General features: G+C 42.6%; 1 protein-coding gene across 5 annotated transcripts in view; it reads left to right on the forward strand.

The window, feature by feature from the left end:
- LOC121951040 (zinc finger protein 521-like) overlaps positions 1 to 23,567 on the forward strand; it is a 106,851-nt gene that overhangs the window by 71,347 nt on the left and 11,937 nt on the right. For all 5 annotated transcript variants that reach the window (XM_042497218.1, XM_042497219.1, XM_042497215.1 and 2 more), the window contains exons 6-7: positions 13,038 to 13,169; positions 20,464 to 20,579. In XM_042497218.1, the coding sequence (XP_042353152.1) occupies positions 13,038 to 13,169; positions 20,464 to 20,579 (248 nt within the window). The remainder of the gene's footprint in view (positions 1 to 13,037; positions 13,170 to 20,463; positions 20,580 to 23,567) is intronic.

Raw genomic sequence — 23,567 nt, forward strand, 5'->3', positions numbered from 1 at the left:
GGGGCACGTAGGAGCGAGCAAAGGAGGCGCATCCCCGGAGAAGTACTAACCGTCATGCTGTAGCACCAACTCTGACAGACCGCAGGGAATGGACCCGCCGCATCGAGCCTGTCAGCTGTTCCAGCAGCGCAGAGCGATCGTGGAGCCGTCCGCTGGGACTGTATTACTGAAGGCTTTTCTTCTCTGCCTCTGTTTTATTTTTTTGGGTGGGGAGGGCAGGTTTGCGAGTCTGTGTGCGAGAGGGGGGGGTGTTGAGGGGTATAATTGAGAGCACAGAGGGAGCTTCGTCTCTCCATCTTATGATTTGGAGGTGAAGACAAGCGCCCTCGGGGGCCCCCTGTCAGAGCTTTTGGGCGCGCTCAGTGCAGACTTCAATAAAAACACACAAAAAGAATTCCCCCACAAGGGCGCCTGGCTGAATTGCTGACGCCAATGTAAAAGATTCCGTTTTCTGTGAATCATTTAGTACGCGACCCTGAGCTCTCTACACAACGTGACAATAACAGGAAACCCCCCCTCCGTCCTCCCTATCTTTGAAAAATGAAAATTGCAACAAACCCAAAGAATGGCGAATTATTTTTTTTCACACGTACAATTTCACACATCGATCACCCCTCTGCCACTCCTCCGTTCTTCCTCTTCCCCTCCCACCTCTCACTCCTCTTTTCTCTTTTCCCTCTCACTGTATTCCTGTCATGACAAATGTCAAACACAGTCCGTTAGGAGGGTGTTTTTTCTTTTTGGTAACCAAGAGCTTGCCAAGTCGAATGTGCGCTGGGACAAGACTGCTGCGGAAGCATCACATTGGAGCATCAGCATCAGATATTTCTGTGAAAGTAACAGAAATGTTTGAAGGTGTTGTCACAAGCTCACAGGTTCCTGCTGTTTGTGTGCACCTGAGGGAAATGGTGCCTTCTCACCCCTTTTGTCTCCACCCTCCCTATTGTTGTTTTTAAACTTATTTCTCTGTTTAGTTGTTATCACTTTTATTGTGGTTAAGAATCTCAGCATGGCTGGTTTTTTTTCGTGGTTTTTGACAGAGGGGGTCGGTGTTGTAGTCAGAGTTAAAATTAGAGGAGTTGCTTTTCTGTGTGACTTGGAGACATGTCATCTTCTAGAAGCGGTGGGGAGTCTGTCAGTCACAGCCATGGTGTGTTTTAATCATCTCTGTCCCACTTGGAGGAGCGCTGACGGTTAGAGTGAGGGTTCCCTCCCCTGGACAATACCAGTATGCTAGAATCTCATACACTCTGATGTCAGACGTAGCAACCAGTTAAGAAATATGAGACGTTTCTTCCTCAAGTTAATCCTACAAATTCAATGGGGGAATCAAGCGATGTCTGGTGAATTTGAAGACATATCACAAGTGTGTTTGAAGGTTTTTGTTGATCTTTCAAAGGATATGACAGCTGGAAGGAGATTGGCAACAAAATAGCAGGAGTTTGTCACTATAATAAGAGAATGAAGCTGATAGAATAATCAAAACCCACGACATCTTAGAAGCTTAATGAGCGAGGGCTCCCCCCAAGCGAGCAATAATAATAGCGTTTTGTAATTCTATAGCCCTTTTGATAATACTCCAAGGAATTTTAAATAGACATTTCTTTGTAAAGCAAAGTAGGTTAGACTGCAAATTATATTTTCCATAATGTAGCAAAGATGATGGGAAGTGTTACAGTATGTTGCTGAGAGAGAATTTACACCATAGCTGGGAAAAACCAGGAAACTTTGCGCTGATTTCCTTAACCCTGTGCAGAATTGCCCACCGCGCTGCGCCCATCCAGCTCACTCTTCTTTAACCCCAGCCCCCGTCTGGGCATGCTCCCTGCAGACCTCTCCAGAGATACTGCCTCTCGTTTCTGAGAGCATCCTCTGACAGTCTTAATGGACAAGTAGTCTCTCTACAAGAACAAGAGAGTCCTCGCTGAAAAGACCACTCTGGGCATGTCTGGGATAAGTACTGTTTTCTCGGCTCTCGTCTAAGGCCCATCTCACGTGTTTATGAGCAGAAATGAAACAGTGAACACAGAGGAGAGGAAATTCGTCCAATGGTCACCTTAAAGGGATAGTGCAGATTTTCTGAAGTGGGGTACATACCCATAGACAGTATATTACAAACAGTAGATGCCACTTAGCACGTCCCCAGTTTGGAGATGCAGGTTGGAGTCCGACAAGCAATCTACTGCTGTGGAAGGGTCAGACACAAAATGTATTTTAGCCACCTAAAATAATTAGTTTAAGTGTATGCTATATTTGAAAAAAATCACTGCTGTTTCTTAATGTCAGGCAGTGATTTCCAGCTGGAAAATGATGCTGATATATTGCTCTCTTCAACTCCATTGAGAAAAATAATAATTTTACATCAGTGAGCACAGGAGCTGCTGGTCACCTGCTACCTTAATCAGTTAGTTTGTTTTATTGTGTAACTTTGGCATTTTAAACTTTTAGTTCGGATTCACCAAAGTCCCACAATAACACAAACTGGCTAACTGATCGAAGTAGTAGAAGATCAGCAGCTCCAGTGTTCAGCGAGCTCCTGTTTTTAAAAACCAGGAGCGTGTCGACTGACATCTACTGAATGTAAAACACTGTTTATAGACAAATACCTTATACAGCCCCACCTACAACAATCCAAACTATCACTTTAAGATGAATAACAAAAGCTGGTGATTTTATGAAATTGGCTGAGCCATGTATTACAGTATCTGTAATTAAAGCAAAACATATTTAGTTATTGAAAGATAAATTACAAATATATGCAAACGCTGTGAAATGTAACTCTTAATCATAATATCCTTTCTAATTGCAGCTGGAGTGAAGAGATTTACATTTAATGTTCACCAGAGTGACGCACGCCACTAAATTGAGCTTTAAACAGAAGTACTTAGAAAAATATTCCTACAAGCCCCCAAGCAATTAGTCCAGCTGCCTGCCTTTGTCCACCTACCCATTGTGTTCTTTGTAAAAACCATTCTCTTATACCTCCACTTACTCCATCCTTGGAGACGCCATTGGAAATCCAGGGCTCGAAGTTGAACCCACAGTTGGTTTAAGTGTAATGAAATGTGTGTCATGTCTCCGGCTCTCTCCCTCTGGCTCCCCCTCACCCCTGGCCCCCTGAAAGCACTGCCTTTGACAGGAAGGCCTCTGTGGCTTCTTCTGCAGTGATCTTTAGCCCCTTCAGGTCCCATTGACTATTTCAGGACGTCCCTGCGATTTGAGGGTGGACTCAACCGTTCACGCATGCTTCAGAGCATCGACTGAGGAGGAAAAATAGACAGATAGATGGAGCGGAAGCCTTGGACAGCTAAACCAGCCCACTGGGAAATCCTACCCTGATGCCTGAGGCCACATTAAAAAAAAAAAAAAAAAAAAAGATAGCCTCTATATTAATTGGATTTATTAGTTTTAGAGTATTCAAAAACAAGTTGCTTATTATATGTCTGCTGCTTTTTTCCTCAGTGGTTTACACATGTTTTCTGTGTTTAGTCTTATTTTGTGAACACAATAGAAACTATGGCAACAATAGTCAGGTGCGGTTTCTGCAAAAGGACCCGCAGAGCCATTCCAGACAGTGCACATTTAAATTTGAACATATATTGACTCAGTTCCTAGTATCTGTTTATTTATCCTATATTCAATCTTTATGCAGATGAGGGCGAACAGATCATGCATGGAACACTTACCTTGCATCCATATGTGTTTGCGAGGCTGCGATTTACCTGAAGCTTATAGTGAACATGCGACTGTTTGTTCCCGTGTGTACATCCGTGCGTAGACGTGTGTCTGTGCATGGATATTGCAGCTTGGAGAGAGTGTGCATGTCCACTATATTAGACAGAGCGTGCGAGGGGTGCCTCAGCATGCGCGTACTGCTGTCTGTTCGGAGCTCCCGGCGCCAGCAGGGTGCGCCATTCCAATTTACCCATCAGCCACGGAGGCAGGGGGTAAAAGCGCGGGGCATCGCTGTCGGAGATTTCACATTCGAGGGACGAGATTACCAGTCAGGGGACCCCTGTGTGGAGGTGATGAGGGAGGGAGACTGCAGGGGCACAGTGTGGGGTAGTTAGGACTGTTGGGGGAGCGTTGGGAGGGGGGGCAGCACGACTCAACGCCACCCTGGAATCTGTGGGCTCTCTGTTTTCTGGGGAGCGTAGCTGCCAAGCTGCACATCTGTTTGACACCAGGCGCTGTGGTATGGCAGTCAGGGGCTGTCTGTCCTGATTCACATCTCTTCGCTCTCTAGTTTGTTGTAAGGATCTGGACAACTGCTGAAGCACACTTTAGAGATCCTTGCAGAAAAAACGTGTGTTGTGCCAGTTTTTATAAAAAGAAAACAAAAAGGTGAAGCAAACTTTCATAGCGGCAAATAATTTATCCTGTTTTTTAATTCTACCAACATGCACAGGAACAATTTGTGCATCCTAAAACACTAGGAACATAATCGTGGCATTGTAAAATCATCTTGAATAGTTACCTCTGCTGTCGGCCGTGCTCACTCAGCCTGTGTTTGAGTGCCGGCCAAGTCAGCCATGGCTGCTCCAGAGGCCCCGAAGCCTGTTGGGGAGACGGGACATTCCAAACAGCATAACTCATTCTTTACACCCTCTCCGCTGCCATTAGTTAATTATATGCAGGTGTTTCCCTTTCTCAGGTTTTTTTGTGCTGTAGATCTAATAAAAATGTAACCATAAGTACATAAAGCCAGATAGACGGAGAAAAGGAAGGGGGAAACAGTGTGGAGGAAGTAGCTGAATGTGCTGTGTGAAGCAAATTATTGCCCCCATGTAGATTCATCAGTTCTCCCTGCTGGATTAAGGAAGGGCCTTTCTAATGAAGTTCGCCCCGTCAAAATGAAGGGACTAATTCTGATTTAGCTGAGGTAATGAACTTCCCCTCTCCTAGTGAGAGCAGCACCATGGGGCGAGGAGAGAGGGGTGGTTGTGTAGGGGGGGGTGGGGGCAAAGGAGAGTGGCAGCACGAGAGAGAGAGAGAGGGAGCAAGGCAAGACGAAGACGAGACAGGAGAGAGACATGGAGCGAGGACAGATAGATAGAAGGGAGAGGGGAAGCTAGGTGGAGAATGAGAAAAAAATTATGCAAAACGCCTGTCTCGTATTTGCTGAGATGTATTAAATTTCCAGCGCGGGTGCCTGTGTTATATAAAATTATGCTAATGTGTCGTGGCCCGCTGCGAATGGCGGCTTGCTGGTCCTGAGCATGCGTGGCTGGCCGCTACACGGAGCGCACTCAGTGGGACTCAGCTTTTCTATTAAGGAAAACCTCTAGACACCTGATGATGAATTCTCTCTCACCAAATGTTCCCCCTTTTTTGTGTCGAAAATATGAGCGCTTTTCTAAATGACTTTGGAGAGCCCGGCGTGGCACTCGGCGGCCTGCGTCGAGCAGGGGGGGGGGGGGGAGGGGGGGGGTCCCTCTGCAGCAGGCTAAGGGAGTCAATTAAGGCAAGCACTGATAATTATAAGCCGGCAGAACGCAGGGGCTGGCTAATTGTACAGTGTTCCATGCCGTGAGCCCAGCCAAGGGGCCTCTCCGCAACGCTCTCTTTCCCTGCTCCTTTGTGTGGACCACAGACCCCATAGAGCCACATACCTCAGCCTGACAATGCCACAGTGAGGCTAGCGAAAAAAGCCGGGCATGTGCCCATAATTAACTTTTTACATTCAGGCCACTCACTCTTTTGAGACCTGAAAGAGATTCTGGTTAGATTCACACTTCACTTCTTCTCTCCTCTTCGCTTGCCAGAAAGTTTTTCTTTGCCCATTTTACTTTTTCTTTGCTTGTTTTTAATTATTTTTTTCTCACTTTGCACAGCAACTTTCATTGAGCACAAGAGTCTTGGAAAGTCAGGGCGTAGTCACTTGACCTTTATTTCCTTCTAACAAGAAAAAAGCCCAGCAGTTTAGAATAGGCATGTATAGAGTAAATTAGAGCATTTCAGCGCAGAATGGTGTTTGTGTGGCTGCAGGGGGTCCGGCGCTCCCATGCAATCCATCTCAGCAGCCTGCACTGTTTGTCCCCAACGGACCTCCATACCTGCCTGCAGCTGCAGCGCCTACACATCATTCGTTAACAAGTATTCGGCTCTCGCCTTTGTTGTTGTGGATTTCTCCCTTCTCTTTTTTTGCTTTTTCTTCTGCCTCTGTGACCTACACACTGTTCATTTGACCGAGTTTTCGCCATTGTGGGTTTCAGCTGTAAGAATAGCTGATAATGCGGTCCAGGCAAAACACAAAATGGCAGAGTATCCTTCAAAGCAGCACCGAGTCCTGCTGAAACACCAGCTTCATCTGGTTTTACCAGCGAGTTTCCCTTTAGCAAGCTCGAGGGTGATATTTTGCATTCAGTGCAGTTGCAAATCTAAAAATACATACATAAATGAAACATTTTGGCTAAGGCTGTCTGAAATTTCATACAGTACATATCTTGACATCTTGTGTCACTTGTGTGTTTTTCTTGCTATTTTACAGCAATTGTAGCGACACTGCATGTTTACTTAGAATAAAAAAATTCTTGTAGAAAGAACAATGCCAACATACAATCTCTAAATGTTATATGAAAGATAAAATGTAATTTCCTCTTTGAAATTACACCACAGTTTGCAGCTATAGCTGAGTCATAAAAGCTTATAAACACTTCATGTAAGCTGTGCATAGAGAAACACAAAGCACAGCATGTTCTTCAAAAACCTCTGTGAAGAAAGTGGCGTATGCCTTTATTTTCTCTGAACCTATCATTTATCCAGGTTTTCTGGCATAAAGTGATTTAACACCTAATAATAATAATAATAATGAAGTGTAAAGCTGTGCCTTTTTTTCTCTTACGTATCTAATTTAAATGCTTTGACAATTACTTTTGGCCTTCTTTATTTGCTGCCACAGAGTAAAAAATCTGAGTAACACATGCACAGGGGCTCTTGGCAAATAACTGGAGTGGAAATGTCTGCTCAGTGCGTTTATGTTGGGGAGAAAAAGAAGCGTCCTTATGTTTTTGTCCCCCATGTTTTCGTGAACTCCAAAAGGTGTTCTAGTCTGCTAAACCTTTTGTAACATCCATTCAAGCGTTACGCATGTTTATCTCGACACAAAAACCTGTCAGTTTGGTGTTTTCTACCTCTGGCCCGGTAGCCAGGGGAGCTGTGAGGCGGTTAATGTAGGCGCAGAGTGGCTGATCCTAGCAGGAGCCTAGCCCTGCTCTGATTAGCACCTCCAACGAGCTGCCATGCATCAGAGCTGACATTCTCCCAGAGACGTGTTCCCCCAGAATCCTTTGCTCGTGCTGTGCGAGGGCGTCACCACCACCACTGACATGTCACAGCCAACACCTCACCCCTCCTTCTCCCGCCGGAGGTTGGAAAACAGCATCAGGCATGCACCGAACTTTGGACCCTGACATGAGGGCTTTGGTACCTCGCTATATCTTTCACTTTTCTCTTTGCAGACACAGAACGAGTCTTTTACATGCCCACTTCCCCACAGGCAAACTGGAATAAAGCCTCCCCTTTCATGCTGCGGTAGTTTTCCAATCTCTTTGATTTTATTAGCTAGCACTCGACCACATTTCCATCACTGTTCGTGTAATACATTAACTCTTTGATAGAATGGGGTGAATTTTCAAGGTGCCATGATTAAATCTTGTACTTTAATTTTGACATTTTGCACTTGATTCACTCTGTCCTTCACAAACTGCAGAGGCAGGAAATAGATATTAGTAATGTTCCCCCCAGGCGCCGGTTCTCCAATCAGCTTTGGTCCAGGGGGAGTCCATCCCTTTGCGCTCCCACCTACCACCTTCCTACCCCCGTCTGCAGCATTCTCCAGGCCTTAATGGGCCTTGTAGTACTTCTGAAATGAGTTTGTTCCTTATGAGCAGTGCTTCCACCTCAAGAGAGCACACCACACGGAGGTGGAGTCAATTTGTATTCACCCATAATTCCCTGGGCCTTAATCACTCTGATTTTCCCCCCATTATCTGTTAATGGATAGTTCCCGCGGAGAGAAGAGAGAAGTAAACCCACCTACTGTTTACAGGCCTGAAGCTGTCTACTCTGCTACCATCCACAATCCCGCAGTGGGTTGTATATACAGCAGTGAGTCCGCTGAAAACCAAATCTTCTTGGTTTATTAACATACAACTCCAACATCAGGCTGAATATTGCAAAACAGATGGTAGAATGGAAAGCAAACTCTTGCTAAAGGTGAAATTCCTCATAAACAAAACTGCTCCGAGCAGGTATTTCAGCCTTAATGGCGACGTTTGGCAGTTTAGAGACACGGTATTGCATGACCTGTACCAACTTTGCTTAGTTCTGTGTCCGGCCTTTCCAAAACAACCTATTCCCGCCCACTAAATATTCTTAATTTGTTCTCCCCACTTGTTTACTCATTACTTTCAGCAAAGAAGTCTCTTGATTGATGTCCTTAATATCATTTGTTAGAGTGTGCCGCTTTGGCGACACAAGCAGCATGGGTCCCTCTAAGAGTGAGCTTCAGAGAACCGTTCACTATGCCCCAGAGAGGAGTGTAAATCTAAGTATCAGATTTTTCTCTTCCAAAGCCAAATGCTAAAAGTGATCCCGAATTCCCCTCCAATTCAAACTGCTCCTCAGCAGAATCATTTAAATAGAGTAAGGGGCAGTGGTGGTGGTGGGGGGAGTAGTGATGTTGGAATGGAATAAGCTGAGGGAGAGTTTTTAATTAAGCACTGCCCTGCGTTATACTTAACTACACACTATCATCAGAAAGTTAGACTGTCTTTAGTTACTTTTAGTCTTTTACTCACTGATGGCTGTGCATTTACACTAAAGATGTCTCTATCAAATTCACGAACATCTTTACTGTTGCCTTAAACGTACAGAATTCAATATGCCGCAGCTGCTTGGGTGTTACATAAAGAGTTCACTAAACTATGCAAGCCAGACCTGCAAGCCCCAGTGTCCCAAACAACCTTCAACAGCACATGAACTTCAGCCCGGATAAAAAAGTAAACAGCGCAGAGAAATAAAGACCATTCTTTTTGAGAGTAGTTTTTTCCTCTCTCCCTCTCCCTCTCCTGTCCTCCACATGGGAGAGATATTAGGCGTTTGTGTTTTAAGGAGCTGTGAAATACATAAACCATGAGCCACAGGAACGCGAGGCCCTGTGGATATGCAGATGGGCTTACTTTGCTGGTGTCAGGGATGCTTAGAGGGAGCAGGCACAGGAGCAGTTCTCATCTAAAGGATTTTCTTAGGAGTGCAGAGGGACAGGGTGGTGGCAGCGGAGAACACTCGGGAGACTCGGAAACAGAGAGTCGGAGGAGGGAGAGAGACAGAGACGAGGATAGAGAGAGAGGGCTGACAGTCCCCCGTGGCCCTGTAACTATATCCAGAGTCTGCTCTGTGCAGAGCGAGGGGTGGGGGCCCACGCAGGGCCATGCTGATTGGGCAGCCCTGGAGAAGGGCTAAGGGAGCGACAGGAAGTGACCTCAGCGCAATGAGGCAGCTATAGGGGCGATCGAGCTGACTTCCTCCCTTGGCTCTCACTAAGAAACAGGCTGCCAGCTTGATTCAACCCCTGTAACACTGCTGAACACAAACCCAGCCCTACACAGGCTGCATTTCAGGGGCTGACAGAGCACGATTTACTCATAACAGACTCACAGTAAAACATCAAGTGCTCTCTCAACCTCTTGTCTCTTTCCATCTGTCTGTATCTACGTAGCACTCTTTCAGTCTAGCCATCTTATATTATATATATTCCAAATCAACATTTTTATATGGTCAGCAAATCCCATTAAAACACCAACACAGAATTAACCCTTTAAAAACAGACTGCTAGGAGACAGGGTGATTGTTGTTTGCATTTCCCTGTTTATTGGTCTCAAATTAAAACCATAACAGTTAGAGCATTTATTCTTTTTGCAGCAGAAAGCTAAGGCTTCTGTCTTCGTCATTATCATGTCATGACCTTACCTTGCCTTACATGTCATGCAAACATAGTATTTTGCAGTAGTTATGCTGATGTTACCATGTAATAGCTGCAGGAGATTGCTGTTTGCATATGTATATATATAGATCTAAAATAAGAACTATAATAGATAGAGCATTAAGCAGAAAGCTCAGTACCTGTCATGACGTCATTGTGCTACTTTTCGTGCAGTGCAAAGCCACGTGAAAACGTGCTGTGGTGCCTAAGGAATGTGTGATGAATCTGTTATAACGTTATTGCAATTTGCACCGAAAAATTAGCATATCTCAAAAATGAAAAATTGTTCATAGTTTGAATAACTTATGGAGTGTCAAGAAAGAGATCTGTTTATGTTGCAACATCTAAAAACCTATCGGATCAAAGTGTTTTGTGTTTTTATTTTGTAAAATGTGATGGAAAAATGTTTTGTGACTATTTTAAATGACACAATTTCAATAATATAACCAGTTATTGTGGTTTATTGACTTCAATATTTTTTTAGCCTTGAGAATTCTTTAGCTTGTTTTGTACAGATTTTAGGGATATTAAGCATTTGAAGGTGCCCTAAAATATGATATCACAATAAGCAAAAATACTAATGTAGGAACTGGAGGACAATTTCTACTGCAGAGTTCAAAGGTTTAAACCTCCTAACAAGTGCTATACTGTAGCTCACTCTGTGCCATAGACCTCCATTGTTGTCCAGAAACTATTAGAACACATCAGTGAGCCACACCTGTGTTCCTACATTATGACGAACATGGGCACTGTAGTTTATTTTGAGTCAGCTCCAAATATCCTGCTTGCACACCAAATGTGTATTAATTCAAGGAAAGTACTTCCCACCAAATGCACAGTTTAACAACTACCAGCTGTTTTAGCGAATTACTGAGTCTTTTTTATAATTTCAACTACATATTTTTGACTTGTTTTTAAAAGTGATCTTCCACAGTCAGGGTTGAGAAGTAGAGATGGACTAACACATTGTCGGTTTTAATCTGTACATGGTATTTATTTACAGAAAGAAAAATATAAAATAATACCAGCCTTGTTCTTCCAATTTGAATCACACTGTAGAAACATCTCCCCATTTTCCCTTGATGCACCTGCTCACAGACACAAACACACACATGCACGCACACAAGGTCAGTCAGGCAGGTGCAGAGTTATCTGCATAATGAAGCAGGCCAGGTCTCTGAAGGGACAGCGTTGTGCACTAGGGTCAAATGAGGGCTGCACATATGGCAGAAGAACAGATCTATGAACCCTGCAGCAAGCTTGACCTTAGTGTACACCCTCACACAGACAAGCAAACTGAATGGTGATCAAAGGGGGCAGTGATCCTCTTGCACGGCTGCGTGGATGCACTTGTGCCACCCTCCCTCCCCCCTCTTTTGCTGATGCCTGCTGGTACACTCAGACGCACATTTAGGCTACAGAATATCTCATCTGTCAAATGCATGATTGCAGAACGCATCAGCTTAGTCCCTTTGATCGGCCTTTACCTTTTGCTGAGGGAAAGTGCACTCTGTAAGCTTGTGCTGATGCACATTTGCTGTAGCCTATGGTTTGTTTTAACATTATAGACACCACCACCTTATGCAATATGCAATGCCATATGTTTATGTTATTGAGAAAAGTTGTAAAAGGACATGTGGTAATATGTTACAGTAAAAAGTTCAATATGTATACTTTGTTTCTTTTGGCACTGCAGGAGATGTTTCCATTCCCCCCCTCTCTTCCTGGAAATATCAGGGGTCATTGGGTTGCAGTTGTCACTATTAGTCAGAATCAATCGGTGCAGAAACTGAGATATTACCTTTATTATGTGGCCCCGTATCAGGTGAGCTTTCAGTTTAAAAAAAAAAAAAAGACAACAAAACACAGTAAAATGGAAAGCTGATGGATAACAATGGTTGTGAACTAATTCACAAAGCAGGAGTGTATTGCCCATTGCAAGCTACTATTTTATTGAATAGCACTGTTTTTGCCATATTTGCCTAAAGCCTCATCCATTAACCCTCTACTTAGATCCTCCAGGGCTCGAGCTGGGCACAGCTGGTCAGGTGGATTGTGTATTCATGCTTCTGGTACCCAGGGCCCATGCGGTGGGCACTGGGCTGTAGAGACCTGGGGATAAACCCTAGATGAGTCCCTAGTGTACTCCCCCCCCCCCCCCAGTAGCTGGCCTAATGTCAGGGTTGGCAGGAGTTTGATAGAGCACTATTCTGGCCCCATGGCAGAGTGTATAGGCCTTTTATTGACGCACTGGAGATGGGCAGTTCTCTGGAAGCCTGAGTCAGCAGATTGGTGTGCTGCAAATGAGTGTGCAGGTTCACAGTCTGAACGACATTTTTTTAAGCTATCAGCGGCCTCAGCTGAGGTGGTGTAATGTTTAGATGGACGTGGAGGGAATTCTAATACCAAGCAGATAAAGTAGGAATCTGTTGTGCCCTTCAAATAACATGCCGTATCACTGTATTAAAAATGTTGACATGTGAGCGTGTTGTTTTGGCAGCCTTGACAGTCAGTGAACATACACTGAAGAAGTGATAAGATTATTTGAAGACATAAAATGAAGGTTTCAGAAACAATTTTTGAATATTCTTTTGTCCTTGCAGTAGAAGTAATAACACTCTGCACATCTGAAATGAGACTATTTAACTATTTTTTCTTTATGTTTGTTTTTTATTCACCTTTCAGAGCACAACTGTTTACGTCATTCCTTCGAAATCAGTTTTAATTTGCTAAAAATAAATTATTTTTGCATGCAAGTTAATCAAAAAGATGACGCTCGCCATGTTTAAAGTGCAAGGCCTCGTCTGAGCGATTAGAGCCCCGACTGGTCATCTAATTTATGCCTGATGGGAGCAGATCACACTTTATATTATTTCCTGTCTTATAAAAATCACAGGAGGGGTCATTGCCACAAATTTGTTGAATTCAAATTTCATGTGAAAGAAGAAAAGAAATGAAAAAACAAGGCAGAGTGAGACCTCTGCCATTCATGCTCTGCTTATTTTCCTCCTTATGATTTCCTGTGTTTTTTGTTGTTGTTTGTTCTCTGCAGAGGAAGGATTGAACCATGAATGCAAGCTCTGTAGTCAGTCATTCGACTCACCGGCGAAGCTTCAATGCCACCTGATTGAGCACAGCTTTGAGGGCATGGGAGGAACCTTCAAGTGTCCGGTCTGCTTTACAGGTATGTGCATCTGTTTGTGTGCATGAGTGTGTCTCTGTGTGTGTGTGTGTGTGTGTGTGTGTGTGTGTGTGTGTATATATATCATGGATTTGCAATCCAGTGGATTGAAAGAGAGATTAAAAGGGTAGAGTTCATTTTGGAGACATTTACATTCTCAATATGCAAAGATTTGCACTTTGGTGTTGCAATTTTTTTTAAGGTGAAAAGGCAAATAGGTTGTAAATGAGTTGGGAAAGGTCATGCAAGCACACTGTAAAACCTGACAAGTTGATTTTACTTATAAAAAAAAAATAGAAAAATGATTGCCTTGAAAAATGTAATAAATATAACTATTAAGTATATCCTATTAAGTACAGAAATTAGTATTAATGATTACTATTCTCTTTTTTCAAGGCAATCACTTTCCAAGATCATTTAAAGTAAGTTTAACTTGTCAGATTTTACAATGCAGGATGGCTAAAGCTGAGAACAGTTTGCTGCTTGTGGCTTTTTATTTCGTCGAATTGCCTCCAAATCAAGGCCAGAGAAGTGTCACGAGGTGAGAGGGGGAAAAAAGAAAGAGCACAGGGGGGAAGACAGTGTGAGCAGAGGGGAGATGGGGGGGTGTAGTAGTGGGGAAAGAAAAGGAGATGTGCTAATTGTGGATGGCAGTGGTGCTGATAGCTGTAATGATCTCATCTGTCTCTGTGCGTGGAGGTGGAAGGACCGGACTCCTCCTGAGAGGATAGCGCCCTCCTTCAGTGTCAACAGGGTTAACTATCTCTATAATGAAATCTGCAAAGTCGTTAACTTCAGCTCTTCACTCTTTCTCCCTTCTCAGCTCTTTACTCTTCCTCGCACTTTTTGGGTCCTCAGCTCATTTCCCTCTTTTGCGCTTCCTGCACCCACCTCCTCCTCCTCATCCACCCATCACCCCCAAAAACTCATTTATCTCTCCTCCACTTGTTACACCAATTAACATCATTAGCTCACATTTTGCTCAAATATCTTTTTGTTCACATTTCTTACCTCTTCATCCACCTCAGCTCCTTATTCATTTTCCTCATCTCTCTTTCTGTCCCCCCCCCCCCCCCCCCCCCCCCTCTACTTCTCTCATTGCTGTTTTGGCCTTATCTCTCTTTTAGCAGAAGCCTATTGATATATCCACACCCCGAGCCCCCCTCCACCACTCACAGGGGTCTGGGCATTTAATATACAGAGCATGCCTCCTTCATCTGAGCCTTCATTTTCCACCGCCGGCTTTGACAGACAGGTCCCCCCTCTCCCTCCGCGTCCATATCGATCACGGCGCATGAGAGAGAGGGATGCTGGGAGGGAGAAGGGAGGAGGGGGAGACAGAGTAGACCCTCAGGACAGTGGTCGCAGAGCAGACAGACAGATGGGCGAAGGCCTATGGTGGTTGGGAAGGCAGGCTGCGGAGAGTATGTATGGACTGAAAGGCCTCCCTCTGTTGGGGATGCAGGGGACAGTCACACTGAAGTCACTCAGAGGAGAAGGAAGAACTGAGAGTTTAGCTGACAGCTGTCCTTGAATATATTTCTTCAAGTTGAGACTGGCATAAAGTCGGGAAAAGACATTACTTTTGCACCCTAACTGACAATTTATTGATAGATAAATATGTATAGCATTAGCAGGCTTAGTTTTCTTTATGTTTCAAATTTTACTTTTCAGATATATACAGTCATGGAGGAAGTATTAGGGTCTTTTATTAAAGTTAAAGTAGCAATAAAACAATTCTTTAACAATCGTCCTTAATTTTAGAGCCATTTCTCTCCTGGAAATCATATTTACAACATAGAAAATACATGTTTTTGGAATAATGATGACACATGTACAATACAATTTTGCAAAAGCAAATATGTTTTAAAGGAACTGTAAACAAAAATGATACTGATACGCTTCAGAAAAATGGTCACTGACTCAGTATTTCATTCCACACATTCACAGCACTTAGTTATGGTATTTCAGGCTCGGGGTAAAGGTTTGGGGTTAGAGGTTAGGGGTTAAGGTTTCTTGTCTCAGATAAAAGTTGAAAAAGCCAATGATGACTTTGAGTTCATTGCAGGATGTGTTTATTTTAATCAACTTTATCCAAAACCATGATCTTAAATTAACCCTAACCTCAGTGGTTTTGTTGTGTAAACCTAACCACACATGGAAACTGGCAAAACAGATCAGTAGTATGTAAATAAAATTTCTTAAAGGGTTGGATATTTTTTTCAGTATTAATTATTGTTATGATTCTTATGCAGAGATTGATATGTAATATAACACAAACTTTAGCTAAAGTACTTTATGCACCATGTTCTACAGTATTTTGTATGTAAATTTATGTGTTACTATTATGCAAAAGAAAATACGTTTGAGGGAAATGTAAACATAGATGATACTAAACTTTGCAGAAAAAATTTCACTGAAACGGTATTTCATTTGTTTTCCAACAACATTTTCCATTTACATGTAATTAACTTCTTATGGTTATGTTTAGTGAACCCACAGCACAGCCCATTATATGGTTAGAGGCTGGGGTTTCTGGTCTTAGATGTTGAAAAAGTCAACAGTGACTTGTAGTACACAGCAGGACGTGTTTATTTGAGACACACATTTATCCAAAACCATGATCTTTAATTAACCTTAACCTCAGTGGTTTTGTTGCGTAAACCTAACCACACATGGGGACTGGCAGAACAGATTAGTAGTATATAAACAGAATTTCTAGGAGATTGGGGTTGACACTGTAAGCATTGTAATGCAGTACTTTTAAGTTTTAGCTTGTTTAAAGGACTTTATGCATTATATTGTGTTTTGTACAGCCTGTTTGTTTGCCTTCTCAAAAAATCTGCTAACACCAGCTAACATCTGGTTTTTAATGTAATGGGAAAAGTTAGAATGGGCACCCCGCTCAAATGACTCTGCACTAGTCATGAATATTCATCAGCTCCAGCTCTGATTGGCACTGATGGAAACAAAACATCCAGGTGAGCATGCAGTTTGTAGCCCCTTTACTGGTGAGTTGCCAAGACGCACCATCACAAAATACTGTCTCCAGTCAATTCTGTCCGCACCAAGTTTGCAAAAAAAAAAAAAAAACAAGTGAGAGAGATATAAAACATAATAACTACCATACAGTTTTCACTGGCCTCCATGCTGCTTTTTACTGTTTATTAACCTGTTTTCTGGCCTGTCCGTGATGTTGAACATGACACACCAAAACAAAACACACACACACACACACACACACACACACACACAGAGTTAAAACTTGTCTTGTGCGGATAGCAATGAGAATGAACCACAGAGGACATATTGAACGTGTACAATTTTGTACATGTTTAATCTTAACATTTAAAGTAACTAACAGTAGAGGAGAAAATAGTACAATATTTTTCTCTGAAATACAGCAGAGTAGCAAGAATTATACAAGTACAAGTACTTTGAAATTGTGACTTCTGCTGTAATAGTTGCTTTCCATCACTGGTCATAAAGCAGCCTACTTAATGAGGTTCTGAATTCATGTTTTGTTTCAGCCAGTTTTGTTAAGTCATTGTGGATGAGATGCAGTTGATGAGTCATTGCATTCACGATTTCAAAAACTTTATTTACAGCTCAAAAGGATTACTATTACAGACATAATGAGTCTGAACATAAAAGCAAAACTTTGATCAAACTAGGTGGTACCACTAATAGTGGCTGCGTCACTGAGCTCACTCGATTTACAAGGTTACGCTTTGTTTAAAAGATCATCCCCACTTGATGCCCATGTGTTAGTTTGATCCACCCCCCCGTGACCTAAAAACTCAGTGGGAGGCAGGGAGTGATTGACAATCTTTGACATACCTGATTATCCTCAACCCACACCGAAGGGAATGGAGTGAGGACAAACCACACCACAAAATAGACCGGAGGAAAGAATGGTGAAAAGTAAGTCGTACAGACGGTACATGAGGGGAGACAAAATAGAGGAGAAAAGGAGACAAAACTTGGAGGAAGCTGAGAAGGTTGCAACTGGCAAGTTTGGATATGAGATGAAAGGGGGGAAGAGAAGGAGGAAAAGAGAACTGTGTAGGGGAGGGAGGGTAAATGGAGAGAGGTCCATAAGCCCCTGGATGATGAGAGAGAGGCTGACTCTCCCAGGACAGATTTGACAGGTTTCAGAAGTGGGGGAGCCTGCAGCTAGAAGTGTCTGCCTGCACCCTTAGGAGCAGTAGTGAGGGCTGGTGTGGAAATTGTGATTGGGAATATGTGCTTAAGACAAACAAAACAGAAGAAAGTGTGCCTGATGAAAGTCGTACGTGTGTGTACGTGCGCGTGTGTGCGCTTTTTCTTTTTACTTATGTCACAGCGTGAAGTACAAACTTGAAAAACTACAGGATGCAAATCCGCAAGAGTCTGACAAATACAGTAGTTTAATTGGCTTTTTGTTTAGTTGCTGCCCACGTTCTGGTGGTGCGTGATGTGAGAATTATGACATCTTACATCGTGAAAAACAACGACACAGGCTTAGCTTCAACTCGAAAAAATTAGTAGTTATCAGCTTATAGCTCCAAATCAACTTACGCAGCCGACTTGTTTGTGTTGCCTCAGAACACTTGGATCAGCCTCTGCATTGTGAACTCTTGGATTAAGCAGAAACGAACACATGTAGGCTAGACGAATAAATAAATGAAAAGGAGAAAGGGGGAAAAAAGGATAAACTTTTTTTCCCTCCCTGCACAAACAGCTTAGTATTGGTGCAGTGCAGCCTGCAGAGAGCACCACCCTGCCAAAATAAAGATGAGCTGGGGCCTGTAGTAAAGGAGACGTCTGCCATGGGCGGCCCCTGAGATCTAATCAGAGGGCTTAATATCCCCCACAGCGAGGAGACCTTGGCCCCTCAGCCCCCTCAGCCCTGACACCCCTGACGCCCAACCCGGCTCAGCGCTCTGTTCAGCTCCGCTCTGCTCTGGCTCCACGGCCAACAAACTCCACAAAGTTCTGTCTCTCTCTCTCTCTCTCTCTCTCTCTCTCTCTTCCTCCCTCCCTCCCTTATTCTCTCTCATTCTCAGCAGGGAGAGACACAATGGCCAGCCACTGATCCTGTTTGGATGTGGTTTTGGATTATTTCTTTCCCGTTTCTCTATGTCCTCATTTTAACCCTCTAGGAAGACATGCCTCTGTTCCTCCTCTAAATGGCATATCTCATATGTGCCAAATACCAATACAATGTCCCCTCATTTCAGCTTATTTCATGTTCCATGCTAATTTGATGATGAGGACAAAGAAAGCATCTAAATTTCACCGCTAATTAAATGGCTACCACTGTTTATATTGGCAAACACTGTGTTTCCCAATCATCTTTACCAATCGTAAATATAACCCAAGCCTGTAAAAATGTCAAAACTCAACTATATGAATTAGCTAAAAAGTTGTTGAGATTCCATTTACATCTTTGCCCTAAATGTCCAAAGTCCATTTAGTATTTATTGTGCTTGCAGGAGACTTGTAAGTGCCATTAGTGCATTTTAGGCTCTGGCACTTTAAATCAGCTGTCATTATCCTCTTGCATATGAATGAATGCAGAGCTATAAACTGATAAATGCATAGCTGATTAAATGTGTCTCTTACTGGAATCAGATCAGATCTGCATGTAAACAGCGAGCATCAGCTAACTTGACATCTCAGTTGTGTTTGGCCCTATTTTACAGTATTTGAAGGCCCCCCAAGTCTTGAATCCATTTTTATTTTTGCTGTATTGACTTTTTCCTCCGCTAGCCAAAGACATAATGAAGGCTTCCTGCAGCTGCTGTGACCTGCTTCTGTACAGTATATGCAGACAAAACACAGCTAAAGGAAAAAGGCTATTGTTTATCAGCGCTTTTTGTCTTTCAGAGCATGTGTTCCCCACAAAGAAAATTGTCATCGTTTTTGGAGCACAAAACGTGCGCGATCGCCGAGGCCTTAACCTTGAGCGGCAGCGTTTTGTAACAGACTGTAAAACCGGCCATCTATCTGCAATTATGTTTGTCTTCATATTGTTGTGGTCATTAGTTTCAGAAATGGACCATGGAGTTGTTGTTTGTTCATTAGCGGAGGTTTGTTCATTTCTGGTTAACATGCTGCCATGTTCCAGAGACAGCTGTCACCCAGGCATTAGCAGTCTGAAAGCATCGCCACAGTGTGTCTGCTTTGAATCCAAACTTTTATTTCCCAGGTCAGGAGTGTGACATTCAATGAAGCCGAGTGCGTCTCAAGTGTACGCAGCTCAATAATTAATAACCGCTCTCCCAGGTGAGCTCAAATTGGGACACGTTAATGTTGCAGAGTCCCGCCACGGGGCTGCAGCGACCCCAAAGCCATCTCCGACAGACACCTCACCTTTTGTGGCTTTTTTTTCCCTCCCCTCCCTCTCCTTGTGGCCCCACGGTGCATGCATTAGAAGAAAAGTTATTTTGAGCTGTAAGAAATTCAAATGAAGGCCCCACATGCTAACTTTTCCAGAGCATCCAGACCTTTGAGATTAGACAGCCATCCTTAAAGCACAAGGGTCTGGGATAACAAACGGCATGTTTGAAGTGCTCCTTGGAGAATGCAGACACATGCACACACATAGACACACACATGCAAGACACTCAAGACACACACAACTGCCTCCCCCTTAGCTTTTCACCGTGGACTATGGCTTAATTAAAGCACAAATGTATGGTATATGTTTTAAGTGCCAGCGAGTTGTGTGTTTATATGATGGCGAGTGGTGTCTAAGTCTGCATGAATAAGTAGTGCAACACCATGAATATTTATATTGTCAATATAATTAGCGATGTAGACTAATGGAGGCCATGTTTTGCACTTGAAGCCATGCCAATTTTTTGTGGTTGTTTATTTTCTGGCTTGTTGTCCCCACAGTAGTGCTAAATAAAGAGCATCATTATTCCCAAAACATTATGCATTCGCTAGTGCCATGAATATGACCACTCTAGCTTCACTGTTAACATCTAAATTGTTCATTGTTTTTTTTTTCAATTATATAGCTCATAACAATGTTTTTTTGCTGTTGTTGACAGTGCATTCATTTGTTTGTAATTAAGTAATTTTCCTTGCCATTTGACATCGTCTTTCTTCAATTTTTATTCTGGCAGATGCAATTATGATGTTGCCTTTGTTCCCTTAATGCATGCAACAAGGCTCTACTCTAATTTAGCAGAGTTAACGATAAGAAGCAAAAGAGTTGTGGCATCTTACAGTGACAATTCATATGTGCAGCACTTGAAAAATCTTTTCCTCTCTTCTCTTTTTTCCTCTCCCTGTCTATGAGCAGTATTCGTCCAGGCCAATAAGCTCCAGCAGCACATCTTCTCCGCACACGGCCAGGAGGATAAGATCTACGACTGCTCGCAGTGCCCACAGAAGTTCTTCTTCCAGACAGAGTTACAGGTGAGCCTCGGGGCCGGCGTAGCAAAAAAAAAAAAAAAAGGGCCACCAGCAAAAACTGCGACTGCTAATCACACATGACAGCTTAACAAACATTAAACATCGCTCACCCCACTCCGGCTATCCCCTCCATCCCGGCTGGGATGAGAGACTCAGAAGGAATTATTTCAGTCCGTTTCCAAAACTCATTTGTGATGTGCAGATATGATTTGATTTGCTTATTAGACCAGCAGAGCACTAAAATATCTGGAATTAGAGGATTAGTGGAATGTTCGTTTTTGAAGAGGTAATTACATACAGTGCAGAGGCAAAAACACAGTTGAGTCAATATGCCTGCATCTCCCCTCCTAATCACAGAGGAGGCCTCATGGCTAAATATGAGCTCTGTCCTCTGGGAGACTCGTATCTGCCCTTCAACAAAGTTAGTAGTTGGACTTATGAACTCGCAACGTTAGAGAGATAATCCATTTTCTAGCAATCTTTTTCTCCGGTCCTTGGAGAACCTGAAAAAATGAAACAGACCTTATTATATTATTTCACTGTGGTGGTGTTTTCAAGCAGCTCTGTTTTGTTTGGGGGATTCTCCTCCATACACATGGCACACTTCTCATATCCAGATCTTTTTCTATTACCTTTTGAAACTGAATCATTAAAATATGAGGAGTCTGTAACTACAGTGTTCAGTCCAATCACTGAAATTATTCTTAATTCGCCTTAAAGCGCAGATAGAAACCAAAAGACCACATCTATTTGAAACTTGGATTAGCAGCACCATGTATTAGCGGGTAGCCAGAGGAAGTATCCAGGGCTTGGCCGCCCATTGATCGGCAACGATTTTCATATTGAGATTCAGGTTGTAAACACAGAGGCGTGCGTCTGCCAGGAGGAAGGTGAATGTGATCATTATCTGCTGGTCATTTGAGCACTGCAACCATGAATAAAACAAGTCCTGATCCACCTCCACGCAACTTCACTATGGAGAAGGTTATTTAACAAGCCTCGCGCTCCACCAAACTGCCAACGTGGAGCCTTTTCATTCATGCCAAGGCCTCCTGTTTATCACATTTTTATCTCTCATTGGTACGAGTGTTCTCTATATAGCAGAGGTTGTTGCAGGTACCTGTAAACAATCTCAAATAACCTGGGGATGTTTTCCTACTTTTTTTGTTTGACATTTTTTGGGGAATGAAGTGATCTCCCCCTCCCAGAGGTGTTGTTTCATGCATGATTATATTGTTTTACACTCTGTGTGAAAAGACAAGAGTAGAACATGAAAGACCTATGGCACTTTGTTGTGGAACAGGGGGTTATGAAAGGAGAGCAGGAATGAGCTTTGGGGATAAGACGATCATTACGCTCAACCTGTGCCATGCTCCAAAGGCAGTCCCATGTGAGTGCCTGCTTACACTCTCTCAAACACATATGTAGCTCTTATAGATGCGGGCATGCGCACTGTTTCTTATTACATTCATACAGAAAAATACACAATGTCAGAGTTTATTTACTGTGATTGAAGCTTTCTTAAAGACAAAGTGAGAAAAACACAATCCCCAGTTTTAATCCTTTGTCCCTGTCTTAATTAATAATTTATAACTATATCCCAAACATCTGTCAAAAAATCAGTATAAGAGTATTTTTTACAACAAAGCCCCTGCTTTTTCTCTCTCTGTAAAACCACTGTTTCAAATGTTCAATGACTTATCCCGCACTCTGGAGCGTTCACCAAAGTTCATCCAATCAAATGAGACTTTGGGCAACTAGTGAGCTACACGCTTCATATAAAACCACAATTCACCGTTTGTGGGTTGTAGTAGCTAACAGGGCAATATGGAGAAAGATAGGAAGAGATGTGTGATTGGATACAAGCAAAGTCATGTTTTGCAAGTCAAAAGTAGGTCTCCTAAAAAGTCTTAGACCCACAAGTTCTGGGTCAAGTTCCAGGTGCTAAATCTTGAGTTTCACATCCTAAACAAGACATAATGCAATGTAATGCCAATTTAACAACATAATAATAATATATTAAATTAACAAAAATCATAAATTCTTTTTCAAATTTTTATTTATTCATTTAACACCAGTTTGTTGGAAGGCGTTGCTTCTTGTCTTTGATTTTTGACTAGCTCGCTTTGCATACTTTTTGTTTTTTTGTTGATCACTGCATATTTTTTGTTTTCAAACAAAGTTATCTCTGTATCATTTTTCCAACTGGCACTCAGTATCATTACGTTGATTATTCATTATTCTTTCCTGCAACTTGATTGGATGATGTCGGATTGGTTCAAACTAGGTGAATCTTGGGAATTAATTAGCAACCTGCTGGGAATGAATACCGTTAGTGTTGGTTGATTCAGCAAATGAAGGGAAATTAAATGATTTGTAGCACATTTTTTTAAGTGCATTATTCTTAATATATGGGCTTTGGGGAAAGTATTAAGTATTTGAAGTTAAAAGGCTCAAGTCCAAGTCATGAGTCACTGGCATTAAAGTCCAAGTCAAGTTGCAAGTGTTTTGCAAGTCGAAAGTCAGCAAATTTGTGACTCAAGTCTGACTCAAGTCAAAGTCATATGACCCAAGTCCACACCCCTCGATATCAGTGGGCAAAACTTTTGCTTTCATTTTTCAAACAATGTGATGGCCTAATTTATTCATCTCTCCCTCGTCCCTCTCCTGATCTAATGGCAAGGGAGGTGTGTGTGCAATGCCAATCGTCTACTTCACTGTGGCTCTGTATCGCACCAAACTCTAAGCTCGCCAACTCTAAGCAGTCCAAATGCAAAAGATTTGATTTAAATCCCTCTTGTAACAGTACACCACTCAAATATTCAGTTTCAGTGGGATATTCTTCACAGTAACATATCATCATACAATGGTTTGTATGCTATCTTAAGAAAATGCACATTCAACAGTTTTTGCGATATCTAACAAATTAGCAGCAGACGAATTACAGTACGTACCTAATGTGAAGTCACTCTGGTTAGGTTTAGGAAAAGA

This window comes from Plectropomus leopardus, chromosome 12, assembly GCF_008729295.1.
Source record: "Plectropomus leopardus isolate mb chromosome 12, YSFRI_Pleo_2.0, whole genome shotgun sequence".
NCBI classification, from domain to species: Eukaryota; Metazoa; Chordata; class Actinopteri; order Perciformes; family Serranidae; genus Plectropomus; species Plectropomus leopardus.